This window comes from Leucopleurus acutus, assembly GCF_964270905.1.
Source record: "Leucopleurus acutus genome assembly, chromosome: 7".
Classification (NCBI taxonomy): domain Eukaryota; kingdom Metazoa; phylum Chordata; class Mammalia; order Artiodactyla; family Delphinidae; genus Leucopleurus; species Leucopleurus acutus.
Genome location: NC_139150.1, coordinates 67656366 through 67675232, shown reverse-complemented (window position 1 = coordinate 67675232; position 18867 = coordinate 67656366). Strand labels below are relative to the sequence as shown.

The 18867-nt window shown below is 38.2% G+C and overlaps 1 protein-coding gene across 2 annotated transcripts in view; it reads right to left on the bottom strand.

The window, feature by feature from the left end:
* ADAMTSL1 (ADAMTS like 1) overlaps positions 1-18867 on the bottom strand; it is a gene marked incomplete at both ends in the record, with an annotated part of 462446 nt that overhangs the window by 283842 nt on the left and 159737 nt on the right. For both annotated transcript variants that reach the window (XM_082843595.1, XM_082843596.1), the window contains 2 exons: positions 533-690; positions 4144-4218. In XM_082843595.1, coding sequence (XP_082699721.1) covers positions 533-690; positions 4144-4218 — 233 coding nt within the window. The remainder of the gene's footprint in view (positions 1-532; positions 691-4143; positions 4219-18867) is intronic.

Below are 18867 nucleotides of genomic sequence, written 5' to 3'. Positions count from 1 at the left end.
TCTTCTAGTGTGTACATTTTTCCTACAGAACATGTATGTTGCTTCCAGCAATGTGTTTTATATTACCTTGAAGAGTAGGGAAGCTCTGACAGAAGGAAACAACTTGGTATTGCTGCCAGTAGAAGAGGGAAAAAAGCCTTGCAACTGGAAGCATGATCAAGCCTATAGATCATTAATTAATCTTTCTCTTTGACAGCAGCTACCTTATGTGAGTCAACGACTGTATCCTAAGTTGTTTTAAAAACAGTTTATATCCCTTAACTAATGATATGTTGGCTTTTTGAGTGGGGTCTTTTTATTAACTTATACACACACACATATATATATATATATATATATATTTTTTTTTTTCCTAGAACCTTAAAAATTTTGCATGTTCTTATAAAGTCTAGGATGTAGCTCAACACCCTTGAATTAAACATTTCCTGGATAACAAATCTATGTCAAAACCTAAAGTCTCTCTCTCTTCAGGGGATTATAAGTAACACCAGTTTGGAGGTAGCGCGAAAACAAGGTACCTAAATGGGCTTACCTTGACAATGAAATCTGCTGTAAGTGGTCCAGCCATCCTCAGTATCTCTTTGTCTGGAAATTTTTGGAAGTCCACACTAGAATTGTCCACAAGAAAGATGCCTGGAGAGCTGAGACTGTTTTCACCTTTAGCCCCCTGGAGGGTTTTGGTTTCCAGATCTACATAATCAAACACATGAAGAGGAGAGAAAGATGTTCCCAGGTCTACCACAGACCACATGCAAGCACACCTCATGCAAAAGAACTTTGTCAGGGAGAAGTATTATTCCTTATATGGCTGACATAATTGAAATGTGATAGAAACAAAATATATGGGCACCTCTGGATCACAGAGGAATTTATGCAGCAAATGAAGTTATTTTAAAACTCATTAGCCAAGCATTCAGGGCTCCCTGTCAAGAAATCTTTGATTCCCTGGATGACTTCCTTTGGGTACCTTACTTTACCACAATCCTATTCTTTTGACTAAACCATCTCCCATACATATCTTATTGATTTCGGGCTTTATGGCCCTCCGTCTAGAATACCCTGAAGTTTCCCTTTTGCTCTATGAGGCCCAGGGTGCCTCTCTGAGTTCCTTCAGCACTCACTGTGAGACTTGCTATTCATGTACTACTTTGTATTTATTTATACTTTCTGGTTACTTATTGAATTGTGCTATTGCTCAAAATAAAGAAACTATAGTGACTTAAGGACAGGAAACTAACTATCCTCTTTACTTCTCTTTCTTTTTAAAATCCTTTTTATTACTTCACTCAGTCTTATATACATATATGATGTTTCACAAGAACTCAAGACAGAGAGAGGAACTTGATCCCTGGAGCACTCCGATCTGAATTTGCCCAATGACAAAGCCTAGGAAGCATCTTTTGTTTTAGGAAATCAGGTCATGTTGAGGATGAGGGTAATTATGATATATATATTTCAAAGTAGGCTAAGTTCTCATGTGATTGAGTATTTTAGAATAATTGCCTCCTGTGTGATGAAAGACGGACAGACTAAGTCTAACGATGGTTTGGAAAACTTGCACAAGGACCCTTGGTTTTGGCAGCGGTTCTTTAGCAGAAAGATGGGGTGCCTGGGTAGGGATCTGGGTCTCCTACCCACATTCAATCAGAATGACTCCCCTCTTATGTGTTTTACAGATTGAGGTTTTGGGGTTAAGGACAATTTTAAGGTCTCTGGAGGCACTAAGGTACCTAATGTATTTGCACGAAATTATTCTAGATGTTGTCTACTTCAAGTTCTCTACTAGAAGGAATACCAACAGGTAGAAAATGCTGGTGTCCAATTAAATGCCCATGCCCCTCAGATGAAGTCCTGTAGCCTTTCTCTGGGAGTAGGTCTGGCTTTCCTCCCCTGTCCCAGGGCTGAGAGGACCTCACAGAATAAAAGGCACATTGAGAGAACGCTGGAGCGGGAGAACCACAGTGGTTGTCATCAATAAAGCAGCAGCATCTCTGTATCTCCTTCCTCTAGCCTTCACTCCTCGAGCTGCCTTCCATGTATTTGCACTCATTTGTGGAAGTATCTCCAGGACATTAAATTAACCTAGTTTTGGAAAACTCTTGGAGGTCTAAGCCTGAGTATCTGATTCAATTTTATCACCAGGCCTCCCAGAAGTACCTCCCAGGTACTTCTGATTAAAGATGAGCTGGACCTAGACAGATGGTCTACTCTTCTCGTTTGGCCCTCCTTAACTCTTGCTGAGGTTGGTCCCATACTGGGCCAGCTCCTGGGAGTGAAGGTAGAAGGGTTGCCAGAGAAACAAGGCATCATTTATTTACACATTCATTTTGCTGAGTTATATTCCAAATACAAAAACAAAATAGAAAAAAAAATAGAAACCTCCTTGGCTATACAAATGTTACCAAGAGTATGCCTTTTGAAGGAAAAAGCAGATTCCATTTTGCTTTTAATCATTTATGACTATCATCTGACACTTTACCTATCAAATCCTTAGAGCAATTAAACCAAACAAGGCCAATTCTTCAGCTTCTCAGTGATCACATAATTAGGAAGTCCGGGAGGCTAGACTAATTCATTTATAAAAATGAATTTTCCTCTTACACCTCTTCCCTTGGGTTCTTTCTTTTGCAATGAGGAGTAAGTCGCCCGCTTGGTGATGCATTAGTCTGGATGTTTTATTTTAGCCTCTCACTGCGCAGAAAAATACTGTTTCTGACGGAGGTTGTTACACCAGCAGTTAATTCTGTCCAATTCTTAAGAGGAAAAACAAATCATTTGAATGGTAACAGTGTACACACATATATCATCCTTTGACACATGAGCAATATATTTTGGGGGGATGTTCAGGGTTAGAAAAGCACTTGGATCCATATAACGTGGCTTCTCAGCATCTTTTGACCTCATCTGAACTGTACTTTACTTATTCCTTTATGTCACATGAACTCTCAAAGCCCACCTTTCCCATGAAATGTACTTATTTTTATTTTTAGAAAGGCTTCTGTCGGCTATCTGAACTTTCACAGGCTCCAATTTGTCTCCCTCCAGTTTGTCTTTTTGGAATGATTTCATTTATAATCCAATTGCCAAAAGATAATGCATGCTACCTAAATTGGCTTCTTAGGCATGTGTGTGGGAGGGAAGAGAGAGCAGAACATGATAGATGGCTTTGGAGGAACCTAGGAAAAATCGTAGCGGAGGAGATCAGAAATGCTCAAGGGACCAACTGAAGTGAAGTCTTTCAGTGAAAGTGAATTTTGCAGAAAAAGCTAACATATCCTTTCCTACCCCTTCCCTGGTTTATAGTCTATAATCTTCTGCTTGTAATTTACAGGTCTACATCTAAACAGCACTACATGGTAATAAAAAAAAAGATGTGGCTATGTACTGCTGGCTTGCCATGACTGAAGATCAATTCTTGCACAAACTCTGGTGGGACCATGCTACCATTTGTTCTTTGGGGTTACGATTACCCTTCAATCTTGAATTCCAAAAGCTATCTTCAAGACGTTAGGGTCTTGCATTATCTTTACGACATGGGATGCTTAACTAGATCACATGGTTCTCTTCAAATGCCACAGGGTTAAGGCTGTTTGGAGTTTCTGTGTTCCCCTGAATTGATAAAGTAATGGGGCCTAAGAGTAGGAATTAAAAGAGAAAGAATGAAGGAGAGGGAGGGAAGGTTGAAAAGAAGAAGAAAAAAGAAAGAGGTGAGGCAAGGAAAACATTGAGAATGACTGGAGAGGAAGAAGAGAGAGAATGAGAAATAATATTCACAAAATCATAAACAAGTGCTTAACTCATGAACACCCTATTGGAAACATTAATTTTGTATCTTTCAGGATGACTGGCTGGAGGTAATTACCACAGACGTCTCTGCTGTCTCCTAGGCAACCAAAAGATAAACAGAAGCATTCAAAATACCATATTATGATAGAGGATTAAGATTTGTATTTCTAAATCTTAATCTTTTCTGGAAACAAAAAATAAATAATAATGATGTATATGTATAACTGATTCACTTTGTTACAAAGCAGAAACTAACACACCATTGTAAAGCAATTATACTCTAATAAAGATGTAATAAATAAATAAATAATAATGACTAAAATTCCCAATACCCAAAGGACAACAGAGTTTACTTACACAAGTGGTCAGGTCCTTTTAAGACAAGGCGAATATGTCTGCTTCCATAGGGAATAGCAACCACTGTGTCGTCCACTAGAGAGAAATGAAGCAGAGTCTTAAAGCACATAATTTTATACAAAATTACTGATTATCTCCTATATAAATGCACTGATTTACACACACTCCCAAACAATAATCTTTTAAAAACGTGTTTACAATGTGAACACCAATATGTGGGAATCAAAATTTCCACTTTCTTCAAAATAAAATATACTGAAAAAGCTGGTCACTGGGTAACTCATGGGGGATCTGGCCTTCAAAAAAATACATGAATTTTGATACATTAAAGATGAATTTGTTGGGCTTCCCTGGTGGCACCGTGGTTGAGATTCTGCCTGCTGATGCAGGGGACATGGGTTCGTGCCCCGATCTGGGAAGATCCCACACGCCGCAGAGCGGCTGAGCCCATGAGCCATGGCCGCTGAGCCTGCGCGTCCGGAGCCTGTGCTCCGCAATGGGAGAGGCCACAACAGTGAGAGGACCATGCACCACAAAAAAAAAAAAAAGAATTTGGAAGTGTTCATTTCTGATTTTAAAACCCGATCTTAAATCCTCAGATTTCTCTAGACTGGAGCAATTGTGTAGAATTACAAAAAGAAAATAACTTTTAATGCTCAAAGAAGGACTTTATTATAACAAAATCTGGATATCGCTCTAGCAAAGTAACTGTCTTGGATAAGCAGGACTGTTAAGAATAGAAGACAACCTCTGGCCCTGCCAAGAGCGCGTCCTGCCTGATTTCAGATACTCAGACTCCAACTTTACTTTCACCTATGTTGGTGGACCCAAAAGATGGGCATGTCTCAAATATTTGAGGAGGACTTTCAAGATGGTGGAGGAGTAAGATGTATAGAGATCACCTTCCTCCCGACAAATACATCAAAAATACATCTACATGTGGAACAACTCCTACAGAACACCTACTGAATGTGAGCAGAAGACCTCAGACTTCCCAAAAGGGTCTTGGTGCTCTGACCAGGTGTCAGCTCTGAGCCTCTGAGGTAGGAGAGCTGAGTTCAGGACATTGGACCACAAGAGACCTCCCAGCCCCATGTAATATCAATCAGTGAGAGCTCTCCCAGAGATCTCTGTCTCAATGCTAAGACCCAGCTCCACTCAATGACCAGCAAGCTCCAGTGCTGGACACCCCATGCCAAACAACTAGCAAGACAGGAACACAACCACACCCATTAGCAGAGAGGCTGCCTAAAATCATACTAAGTTCACAGACACCCCAAAACACACCACCGGACACGGTCCTGCCCATCAGAAAGACAAGATCCAGCCTCATTCACCAGAACACAGGCACCAGTCCCCTCCACCAGGAAGCCTACACAACCCACTGAACCAACCTTACCCACTGGGGGCAGACACCCAAAACAACGGGAATTACAAACCTGCAGCCTGCAAAAAGGAGACTCCAAACACAGTAAGTTGAGCAAACTAAGAAGACAGAGAAATACACAGCAGATGAAGGAGCAAAGTAAAAACCCACGAGAGCAAACAAATGAAAAGGAAATAGTCAGTCTACCTGAAAGAGAATTCAGAGTAATAGTAAAGATGATTCAAAATCTTGGAAACAGAATGGAGAAAATACAAGAATAGTTTAACAAGGACCTAGAAGAACTAAAGAGCAAACAAACAATGATGAACAACATAGTAAATGAAATTAAAAATTCTCTAGAAGGAATCAAGAGCAGAATAACTAAGGCAGAAGAACTAATAACTGACCTGGAAGATAAAAAGTAGAAATAACAACCACAGAGCAGAATAAAGAAAAAACAATGAAAAGACTTGAGGGTAGTCTCAGAGACCTCTGGGACAACATTAAACATACCAACATTCGAATTATAGGGGTCCTAGAGAAGAAGTGAAAAAGAAAGCGTCAGAGGAAATATCTGAAGAGATTATAGTTGAAAACTTCCCTAACACGGGAAAGGAAATAGCCAATCAAGTCCAGGAAGCACAGAGAGTCCCATACAGGATAAATCCAAGGAGAAACATGCCAAGACACATATTAATCAAACTATCAAAAATTAGATACAAAGAAAAAATATTAAAAGCAGCAAGGGAAAAGCAACAAATAACATACAAGGGAATCTTAAGGGGATTCAGCTCAACAGCTGATCATTCAGCAAAAACTCTGCAAGCCAGAAGGGAGCGGAAGGACGTAGTAAAAGTGATGAAAGGGAAGAACCTACAACCAAGGTTACACGACCCAGCGAGGATCTCATTCAGATTCGACGGAGAAATTAAAACCTTTACAGACAAGAAAAGCTCAGAGAATTCAGCACCACCAAACCAGCTTTACAACAAATGCTAAATGAACTTCTCTAGGCAGGAAACACAGGAGTGGGAAAAGACCTACAATACAAACCCAAACAAATAGGAAAATGGTAATAGGAACATATCGATAATTACCTTAAATGTAAATGGATTAAATGCTCCAACCAAAAGACACAGACTGGCTGAATAGATATAAAAACAAGATCTGTATATATGATGTCTACAAGAGACCCACTGCAGACCCAGGGACACATGCAGACTGAAAGTGAGGGAATGGAAAAAGATATTCCATGCAAATGGAAAATGAAAGAAAACTGGAGCAGCAATTCCCATATCAAACAAAATAGACTTTAAAATAAAGACTATTACAAGAGACAAAGAAGGGCATGACATAATGATCAAGGGAACAACCCAAGAAGAAGATATGACGATTGTAAATATTTATGCACTCAACATAGGAGCACCTCAATGCATAAGGCAAATGCTAACAGCCATAAAAGGGGAAATCGACAGTAACACAATCATAGTAGGGTACTTTAACACCTCACTTTCACCAATGGACAGATCATCAATGAAAATAAATAAGGAAACACAAAGCTTTAAATGATACATTAAACAAGATGGACTTAACTGATGTTTACAGGACACTCCATCCAAAAACAGCAGAATACACTACCTTCTCAAATGCTCATGGAACATTCTCCAGGATAGATCATATCTTGGGTCACAAATTAAGCCTCAGTAAATTTAAGAAAATTGAAATCATATCAAGTATCTTTTCTGACCACAATGCTATGAGACTAGACATCAATTACAAGAAAAAAATCTGTAAAAAATACAAACACATGGAGGCTGAACAATATGCTACTAAATAACCAAGAGACCACTGAAGAAATCAAAGTGGAAATCAAAAAATACCTAGAAACAAATGACAATGAAAACATGATGACGAAAAACCTAAGGGAGGAAGCAAAAGCAGTTCTAAGAGGGAAGTTTATAGCTATACAAGCCTACCTCAAGAAACAAGAAAAATCTGAAACTAACAACCTAACCTTACACATAAGGCAATTAGAGAAAGAGCAACAAAAAACTCCAAAGTTAGCAGAAGGAAAGAAAACAAAAAAATCAGATCAGAAGTAAATGAAAAAGAAATGAAGGAAATCATAGCAAAGACCAATAAAACTAAAAGCTGGTTCTTTTTTATTTATTTATTTTTTTTGCGGTATGCGGGCCTCTCACTGTTGTGGCCTCTCCCGTTGCGGAGCACAGGCTCCGGACGCACAGGCTCAGCGGCCATGGCTCACGGGCCCAGCTGCTCCGCAGCACATGGGATCTTCCCGGACCGGGGCACAAACCTGCATCCCCTGCATTGGCAGGCGGACTCTCAACCACTGCGCCACCAGGGAAGCCCTAAAAGCTGGTTCTTTGAGAAGATAAACAAAATTGATAAACAATTAGCCAGACCCATCAAGAAAAAAAGAGAGAAGACTCAAATCCATAGAATTAGAAATGGAAAAGGAGAAGTAACAACTGACACTGCAGAAATAGAAAGGATCATGAGAGATTACTACAAGCAACTCTATGCCAATAAAATGGACAACCTGGAAGAAATGGACAAATTCTTAGAAAAGCACAACCTTCTGAGACTGAACCAGGAAGAAATAGGAAATATAAACAGACCAATCACAAGCACTGAAATTGAAACTGTGATTAAAAATCTTCCAACAAACAAAAGCCCAGGACCAGGTGGCTTCACAGGCAAATTCTATCAAACTTTTAGAGAAGAGCTAACACCTCTCCTTCTCAAACTCTTCCAAAATATAGCAGAGGGAGGAACACTCTCAAACTCATTCTACAAGGCCACCATCACCCTGATACCAAAACCAGACAAAGATGTCACAAAAAAGGAAAACTACAGGCCAATATCACTGATAAACATAGATGCAAAAATCCTCAAAATACTAGCAAACAGAATCCAACAGCACATTAAGAGGATCATACACCATGATCAAGTGGGGTTTATCCCAGGAATGCAAGGATTCTTCAACATACTCAAATCAATTAATGTGATACACCATATTAACAAATTGAAGGATAAAAACCACATGATCATCTCAATAGATGCAGAAAAAGCTTTTGACAAAATTCAACACCAACTTATGATAAAAACCCTCCAGAAAGCAGGCATAGAGGGAACTTACCTCAACATAACAAAAGCCATATATGACAAACCCACAGCCAACATCATTCTCAATGGAAAAACTGAAACCATTTGCACTAACATCAGGAACATAACAAGGGTGCCCACTCTCACCACTATTATTCAACATGGTTTGGAAGTTTTAGCCACAGCAATCAGAGAAGAAAAAGAAATAAAAGGAATACAAGTCAGAAAAAAAGAAGTAAACCTGTCACTGTTTCCAGATGACATGACACTATACAGAGAGAATCCTAAAGATGCTACCAGAAAACTACTAGAGCTAATCAATGAATTTGGTAGAGTAGCAGGATACAAAATGAATGCACAGAAATCTTTTGCATTCCTATACACGGATGACGAAAAATCTGGAAGAGAAATTAAACATTCCCATTTACCATTGCAACAAAAAAATAAAATACCCAGGAATAAACCTACCTAAGGACACAAAAGACCTGTATGCAGAAAACTATAAGACACTGATGAAAGAAATGAAAGATGATACAAACAGAGGGAGAGATATACCATGTCCTTGGATTGGAAGAATCAACATTATGAAAATGACTATACTACCCAAAGCAATCTACAGATTCAATGCCATACCTATCAAACTACCACTGGCATTTTTCACAGAACTAGAACAAAAAATTTCACAATCTGTATGGAAACACGAAAGACCCCGAAGAGTCAAAGCAATGTTGAGAAAGAAAAACAGAACTGGAGGAATCAGGCTCCCGGATTTCAGACTATACTACAGAGCTACAGTAATCAAGACAGTATGGTACTGGAACAAGAACACAAATATAGATCAATGGAATAGGATAGAAAGTCAGAGATAAACCCACACACATATGGTCACCTTATCTTTAATAAAGGAGGTCACCTTATCTTTAATAAAGATATCTTTATCTTTAATAAAGATATCTAATATCTTTCAATGCATAAAAGACAGCTCTTCAATTGTGGTGCTGTGAAAACTGGACAGCTAGGTGTAAAAGAATGAGATTAGAACACTCCCTAACACCATACACAAAAATAAACTCAAAATGGATTAAAGACCTAAATGTAAGGCCAGACACTATAAAACTCTTCGAGGAAAACACAGGCAGAACACTCTATGACATAAATCACAGCAAGATCCTTTCTGACCCACCTCCTAGAGAAATGGAAAAAAAACCAAAAATAAACAAATGGGACCTAATGAAACTTCAAAGCTTTTGCACAGCAAAGGAAACCATAAACAAGATGAAAAGACAACCCTCAGAATGGAAGAAAATATTTGCAAATGAAGCAACTGACAAAGGATTAATCTCCAAAATATACAAGCAGCTCATGCAGCTCAATATAAAAAAATAAAACAAAACCCAATCCAACAATGGGCAGAAGACCGAAATAGACATTTCTCCAAAGATATAGAAATTGCCAAGAAACACATGAAAGAATGCTCAATATCACTAATCACTAGAGAAATGCAAATCAAAACTGCAGTGAGGTATCACCTCACACCAGTCACAATGGCCATCATCAAAAAATCTACAAACAATAAATGCTGGAGAGGGTGTGGAGAAAAGGGAACCCTCTTGCACTGTTGGTGGGAATGTAAACTGATACAGCCACTATGGAGAACAGTATGGAGGTTCCCTAAAAAACTAAAAATAGCACGACCATACGACCCAGCAATCCCACTACCGGGCATATACCCTGAGAAAACCATAATTTAAAAAGAGTCATATACCACAATATTCACTGCAGCTCTATTTACAATAGCCAGGACATGGAAACAACCTAAGTGTTCATTGACAGATGAATGGATAAAGAAGATGTGGCACATATATACAATGGAATGTTACTCAGCCATAAAAAGAAACGAAATTGAGTTATTTATAGTGAGGTGGATGGACCTAGAGTGTGTCATACAGAGTGAAGTACGTCAGAAAGAGAGAAACAAATACTGTATGCTAACACATATATATGGAATCTAAAAAAAAGAAAAAGGTTGGGAAGAACCTAGGGGCAGGACAGGAATAAAGCCACAGATGTAGAGAATGGACTAGAGGACACGGGGAGGGGGAAGGGTAAGCTGGGACGAAGTGAGAGAGTGGCATGGACATATATATATACACTACCAAATGTAAAATAGATACCTAGTGGGAAGCAGCCACATAGCACAGGGAGAGCATCTTGGTGCTTTCTGACCACCTAGAGGGGTGGGATAGTGAGAATGGGAGGGAGACGCAAGAGGGAGGGGATATGGGGATATATGGATACGTATAGCTGATTCACTTTGTTATACAGCAGAAACTAACACAACATTTTAAAGCAATTATTCTCCAATAAAGATGTAAAAAAAAAAAAAAAGAAGAAAATATATTTGTATTTTTCAAACTTTCTAGGCCAGAAATCATGCATTCCAGTTCTTTAATATACTTTACACCAGTGGTCCTGAACCTTTTGGGCACCAAGGACTGGTTTCATGGAAGAAAATTTTTCCATGGCCGGGCACTGGGAGGGGAGAAAGGTTTAAGCGGTAACGCGAGCGATGGGGAGTGGCAGATGAAGCTTCGCTCGTTCACCTGCAGCTCACCTCTTGCTGTGCGGCCCGGTTCCTAACAGGCCTTGCACCGGTACCAGTCCGCGGCCCAGTGGTTGGGGGCCCCTGCTTTACACTATCTACATCTAATACTATACATAGTGAATGTCCCATAAATGGTTATTAACATTCCCCTGACACTCCCTCTTTATTTCGAAAATTAAAAAAAAATTGACTGATTTAGAGATTATTTTAAAAATTATTTAATTTTCATCCTACTTGAAAACTTAGCCATAATTCAGTGGAAGCAGTCCTCAATTCTACATCTGTTAAAAAATTAGAGGTGCATTACACACATCCCAGTCACATCACAGGCATCTTTATTTAGAACTCTACTCGTGACAATAATACCTTATATTTACATGGCACTGAAGAGTTTCACTTCTCCTAAAATATACTATTTATTCCTTCACCCCAAACTTGTAACATGGGCGAAGAGGATGCTACCATCCCGATTTTAGGATGAAGAAATCAAGCCTCTGAGAAGTATAATGAGTAACCCAAGGTCAAAGAACAGGTGGGTATTCCAGAAGATGAGGGAAAGCCAGTTATTTTCAAACTCACCAGCATATTCAGAAGCTCTGTGGAATTCTGTTGCACATATATCTTTCTAATATTATACATTACCATCCTATCACTGGAAGAATTTCATTTAAATAAAGGAATCCCCAAAGCTAGCCAATTTCTCTGAATCTTAACATCCTGTCTTTAGGAGAACTTAATTTCAATAAAGGAATTTCAAAAGTTCCTTAACTTCTCTGACCCTTAGTTTCTCTGTAAAACAGGGAAAGCAACACCTACTTTATAATATTGTTGTGAACAGATATAGGTATGGCTATAGATATGTATGCCATATATAGATGTACAGCACGGAACCCAGTATTTTGTAAATATCATTTTATCTCTCTATTCCAAGTCTCTTTAAGGATAGGAACTGAAACACCGTTTATTTTTTAAACGCTCCAAGACCCCTAGCACATAGCCAGCTGAATGAGAAATTAGAATCATATGCTCTCAATTCCCTCCCTAAAAGGTTACATTTATCAAGTTTTCTACAATGTTGAATATGCTATACACACTACAACATTTTAGCTGTTTTTAATGTCAGGCATTGTTAAAGGAAAGGTTGAATTTCGGATAGCTAAGTGTTTGTGGCACAGAAGAACATAATACGTAAGGGGAATATAGAAAAGGAACAACAAATGTTCAGACTGGGCTCACAGAGCTTTAAATGCCTTGTATAAAGACATGGGTTTTTAAGTTTACAAAAGAAATTCAAAGCAGTTAAGACAATGGGATTTCTAGAAATAGAAAGGCTTTGTTGATCCACAGGTCAAGTAAAGTGCAAGTAGAAGGAAAGCTTTCTGTTTGGCTCTGCAGTGCTCAGCAGCGGGCTTCTGACCCCCACATGGCGCAGGCAGCCTCCCTCTTGTTCTGCTGAGAAGTGACTCACATTCCACAAGCCGGGGCATTAACGCAAGCTTTTGGCTGACACAGTCGCCTTTGTATACTCCCCGAGGAAGATGGGGAGGAACCTACAAGGTTGTTGAGGGAAGAGGGTAGGATGGAGAGAGCAGGCCAGGCAAGCATGGAATATTTGCAGATGCCTCTGCACTTGCCAAGTCAAAGAGAAATACAGAGAACTTAGGCTGGTGCCAACCTGAACAGTCAGCAGTACACAGCACCAGACGTAGGAAGAGTCACAGCCTATTCTTCTGTGGTTCTATAAAGGGCTAATAGACAACTGGCAGGTCATCAGGCAAGCAGCAAATTCATTATTTTATTCCACAGATATTTTTTGAGTGTCTCCTAGTGTCAGGCTTCACACTAAGTACCACACAATCAGCGACAAAGAAGACAAAGCATCAGCCCTACAAGATGGTTCCTGAAATAGGGACCTGAGATAAAATATGCAGGGAAATACCACATACTATACCCCAATCATGGAAATTCCAAAGCACATTAATTAATACCTTAAGATCCCTGAAACAAAGAAATCCATTTCACTCTATTTAACTGTGTTCCCAATGTGTTTACCCAGGGAAACATTTTCTTACGTATCATCTTTTCACACCAGCTGATACGTCTCAGAATATACTTTAAGATATCGTGCTCTTCATTTGCCAAACAGAAAGATAGGGAAAAAAATATATTTTTATTTGCTGCATGTTGATAAAAAGCCAGTCTTTGAGCTGTAGATTTATTAATAATTGTCTCATTTGATGATAAATTCTCAATGATTAGAGATGGGTTGGAAGATTCTTCTACTTGCCATTTAATACAGTACTGTGCACAGAGAGGTGTTTAAGACATTGGAAAAGAGGGTATGGAAAAAAGGGAACCCTCCTACACTGCTGGTGGGAATGTAAATTAGTGTAGCCACTATGGAGAACAGTATGGAGGTTCCTTAAAAAACTAAGAATAGAGCTACCATATGATCCAGCAATCCCACTCCTGGGCATATATATGGAGAAAACCATAATTCAAAAAGGTACATGCACCCTAATGTTCATTGCAGCACTATTTACAGTAGCCAAGACATGGAAACAACTTAAATGCCCATCGACAGAGGAATGGATAAAGACGATTCCAGTATACAATGGAATGTTACACAGCCATAAACAAGAATGAAATAATGCTATTTGTAGCAATACGGATGAAACTAGAGATTATCATATTAAGCGAAGTAAGTCAGACAAATATCATGTGATACCACTTATATGTGGTATCTAAAAAAATGATACAAATGAACTTATTTACAAAACAGAAATAGACTCACAGACATAGAAAACAAACTTATGGTTACCAAAAGGGGTAAGGGGGGTCGGAGGTGGGGAATAGATAAATTAGGAGTTTGGGATTAACATATATACATTACTATATATAAAATAAACAACAAGGACCTACTGTATAGCACAGGGAACTATATTCAATATCTTGTAATAACTTATAATGGAAAAGAATCTGAAGAAGAATATGTGTATATGTGTAACTGAATCACTTTGCTGTATGCCTGAAACTAAGACAACATTGTAAATTAACTATACTTCAATTTAAAAAATGGTTAAAAATAGACACTGGAGAATGTTTGAGAGGGCTGGTTTCATCACCTGCCTTCTCAATGATTAATTTAGTTGGTATGGCTGGCAAGGCAGGTGGCTACATTCTCTCTCACCGTGTTGTGCATTCCTTGGGTAACCTTCCAATAAAGGCACACTGCACTATGTTCAAATGAATCTGCTCTAATCTATTCTGGCTTTCTTGACAGAACCATGATGCCAATCATCAAAATATATTTAAAGGTTATTAATCAACAATTCTGAAAGACCTGCTTCAGAAATTAGATAACCTCTTTCTCAGTTAAATGGACAAACTTTCCATGGGAATCATAAATTCTGTCATTTCACATATATGGGATACAAAAGCTCTTTCTCAAGAACACTGTACTCAAGGATTGTACCTAAAAGATTTCCTCAAAAAATCTACAGGTGTATATATATTCCACAACTTTCTGTAAACATTTTAGATTCGGTGGGTTTTTTTTGACAAGGGGATGGGATGCTCTTTGATTTTACTTTTCTTCAATTTTTTATACAGTCCAGTTTATTAATTTCTTTAATGGATTCTTTTTGACTTGAATAATATATATATGTATTTTAATACAGCAGGTTCTTATCAGTCATCAATTTTATATACATCAGTGTATACATGTCAATCCCAACTGCCCAATTCATCACAACACCACCACCACCCCGCGCCCCTTTCCCCCCATGGTGTCCATACGTTTGTTCTCTATATCTGTGTCTCAATTTCTGCCCTGCAAACTGGTTCATCTGTACCATTTTTCTAGGTTCCACATAGATGTGTTAATATACGATATTATATTACTTCACTCTGTATGACAGTCTCTAGATCCATCCACGTCTCAACAAATGACTCAATTTCCTTCCTTTATATGGCTGAGTAGTATTCCACTGTACATATGTACCACATCTTCTTTATCCATTTGTCTGTCAATGGGCATTTAGCTTGCTTCCATGACCTTGCTATTGTAAAGAGTGCTGCAATGAACACTGGGGTGCATGTGCCTTTTTTTTTTTTTTTTTTTTGCAGTACACGGTCCTCTCACTGCTGTGGCCTCTCCCACTGCAGAGCACAGGCTCTGGACACACAGGCTCAGCAGCCATGGCTAACGGGCCCAGTCGCTCCGCGGCATGTGGGATCTTCCCGGACCGGGGCACAAACCCATGTCCCATGCATCAGCAGGCAGACTCTCAACCACTGCACCACCAGGGAAGCCCCATGTGCCTTTTTGAATTATGGTTTTCTCTGTGTATATGCCCAGTAGTGTGATTGCTGGATCATATGGTAATGCGATTTTTAGATTTTTAAGGAACCTCCATACTGTTCTCCATAGTGGCTGTATCAATTTAAATTCCCACCAACAGTGCAAGAGGGTTCCCTTTTTTCCACACCCTCTCCAGCATTAGTTGTTTGTAGATTTTCTGATGATACCCATTCTAACTGGTGTGAGGTGATACCTCACTGTAGTTTTGATTTGCATTTCTCTAATAATTAGTGATGTTGAGCAGCATTTCATGTGCTTCTTGGCCATCTGTATATCTTCTTTGGAGAAATGTATGTTTAGGATTTCTGCCCATTTTTGGATTTTTTTTTTTTTAATATTGAGCTACATGAGCTGTTTATATATTTTGGAGATTAATCCTTTGTCTGTTGATTCATTTGCAAATATTTTCTCCCATTCTGAGGGTTGTCTTTTTGTCTTGTTTATGGTTTCCTTTGCTGTGCAAAAGCTTTTAAGTTTCATTAGGTCCCATTTGTTTATTTTTATTTTTATTTCCATTAATCTAGGAGGTGGATCAAAAAAGATCTTGCTGTGTTTTATGTCAAAGAGTGTTCTTCCAGTTTTCCTCTAAGAGTTTTATAGTGTCTGGTCTTACATTTAGGTCTCGAATCCATTTTGAGTGTATTTTTGTGTATGGTGTTAGGGAGTGTTCTAATTTTATTCTTTTAAACATAGCTGTCCAGTTTTCCCAACACCACTTACTGAAGAGACTGTCTTTTCTCCATTGTATATCCTTGCCTCCTGTGTCATAGATCAGTTGACCATAGTTGTGTGTGTGCGTTTATCTCTGGGCTTTCTATCTTGTTCCATTGATCTATGTTTCTGTTTCTGTGCCAGTACCATATTGTCTTGATTACTGTAGCTTTATAGTATAGTCTGAAGTCAGGGAGTCTGATTCCTCCTGCTCCGTTCTTTTCTCCTCAAGACTGCTTTGGCTATTCGGGATCTTTTGTGTCTCCATACAAATTTTAAGATTATTTGTTCTAGTTCTGTAAAAAATGCCATTGGTAATTTGATAGGGATTGCATTGAATCTGTAGATTGCTTTGGGTAGTAGAGTCATTTTCACAATATTGATTCTTCCAATCCAAGAACATGGTATATCTCTCCACCTGTTGGTATCATCTTTAATTTCTTTCATTAGTATCTTATAGTTTTCTGCATACAGGTCTTTTGTCTCCCTAGGTATGTTTATTCTTAGGGTATTTTATTCTTTTTGTTGCAATGGTAAACGGGAGTCTTTCTTTAATTTCTCTATCAGATTTTTCAACATTAGTGTATAGGAATGCAAGAGATTTCTATGCATTAATTTTGTATCCTGCAACTTTACCAAAATCATTGATTAGCTCTAGTAGTTTTCTATGTATAGTATCATGTCATCTGCAAACAGTGACAGTTTTACTTCTTCTCTTCCAATTTGTATTCCTTTTATTTCTGTTTCTTCTCTGATTGCTGTGGCTAGGACTTCCAAAGCTATGTTGAATAACAGTGGTGAGAGTGGACATCCTTGTCTTGTTCCTGATCTTAGAGGAAATGCTTTCAGTTTTTCACCATTGAGAGTGATGTTTGCTGTGGGTTTGTCGCATGTGGCCTTTATTATGTTGAGGTAGGTTTCCTCTAGGCCCACTTTCTGGAGAGTTTTTTTATCATAAATGGGTGTTGAATTTGTCAAAAGCATTTTCTGCATCTATTGAGATGATCATATGGTTTTTATTCTTCAGTTTGTTAATATGGTGCATCACATTGATTGATTTGCGTATATTGAAGAATCCTTGCATTCCTGGGATAAATCCCACTTGGTCATGGTGTGTGATCCTTTTAATGTGTTGTTGGATTCTGTTTGCTAGTATTTTGTTGAGGATTTTTGCATCTATATTCATCAGTGATATTGGTCTGTAATTTTCTTTTTTTTTTGTAGTATTTTGTCTGGTTTTAGTATCAGTGTGATGGTGACCTCATAGAATGAGTTTGGGAGTATTCCTTCCTTTGCAATTTTCTGAAAGAGTTTGAGAAGGATGGGTGTTAGCTCTTCTCTAAATGTTTGATAGAATTCGCCTGTGAAGCCATTTGGTCCTGGACTTTTGTTTGTTGGAAGATTTTTTATCACAGTTTCAATTTCATTGCTTGTGATTTGTCTGCTCATATTTTCTATTTCTTCCTTGTTCAGTCTTGGAAGGTTATCCCTTTGTAAGAATTTGTCCATTTCTTCCAGGTTGTCCATTGTATTGGCATAGAGCTGCTTGTAGTAGTCTCTTAGGATGCTTTGTATTTCTGCGCTGTCTGTTGTAACTTCTCCTACTTCATTTCTAATCTTATTGATTTGAGTTCTCTCTATCTTTTTCTTGCTGAGTCTGGTTAATGGTTTATCAATTTTGTTTATCTTCTCAAAGAACCAGCTTTTAGTTTTATTGATCTTTGCTATTCTTTTCTTTGTTTCTATTTCATTTATTTCTTCTCTGATCTTTATGATTTCTTTCCTTCTGCTAACTTTGAGTTTTGTTTGTTCTTCTTTTTCTGGTTCCTTTAGGTTTGAGGTTAGATTGTTTATTCCAGATTTTTCTTGTTTTTGAGGTAGGATTGAATAGCTATAAATTTCCCTCTTAGAACTGCTTTTGCTGCATCCCATAGGTTTTGGATCGATCGTTGTGTTCATTGCCATTTGTCTCTATATATTTTTTGATTTCCTCTTTGATTATTCAGTGATCTCTTGGTTATTTAGTAATGTATTGTTTAGCCTCCATGTGTTTGTGTTTTTTAAGTTTTTTCCCCTGTAATTCATTTCTAATCCCATAACGTTGTGGTCAGAAAGATGCTTGACATGATTTCAATTTTCTTAAATTTACTGAGGTTTGATTTGTGACCCAAGGTGTGATCCTGGAGAATGTTCTCTGTGTACTTAAGAAGAAAGTGTAACCTGTTGTTTTTGGATGGAATGTCCTATAAATAACAATTAAATCTATCTGGTCTATTGTGTCATTTAACGCTTCTGTTTCCTTATTTATTTTCATTTTGGATGATCTGTCCATTGGTGTTAGTGAGGTGTTAAAATCCCCCACTATTATTGTGTTACGGTCGATTTCCTTTTTTATAGCTGTTAGCAGTTGCCTTATGTATTGAGGTGCTCCTATGTTGGGTGCATATATATTTATAAGTGTTATATCTTCTTCTTGGATTGATCCCTTGATCATTATGTAGTGTCCTTCCTTGTCTCTTGTAACATTCTTTATTTTAAAGTCTATTTTAT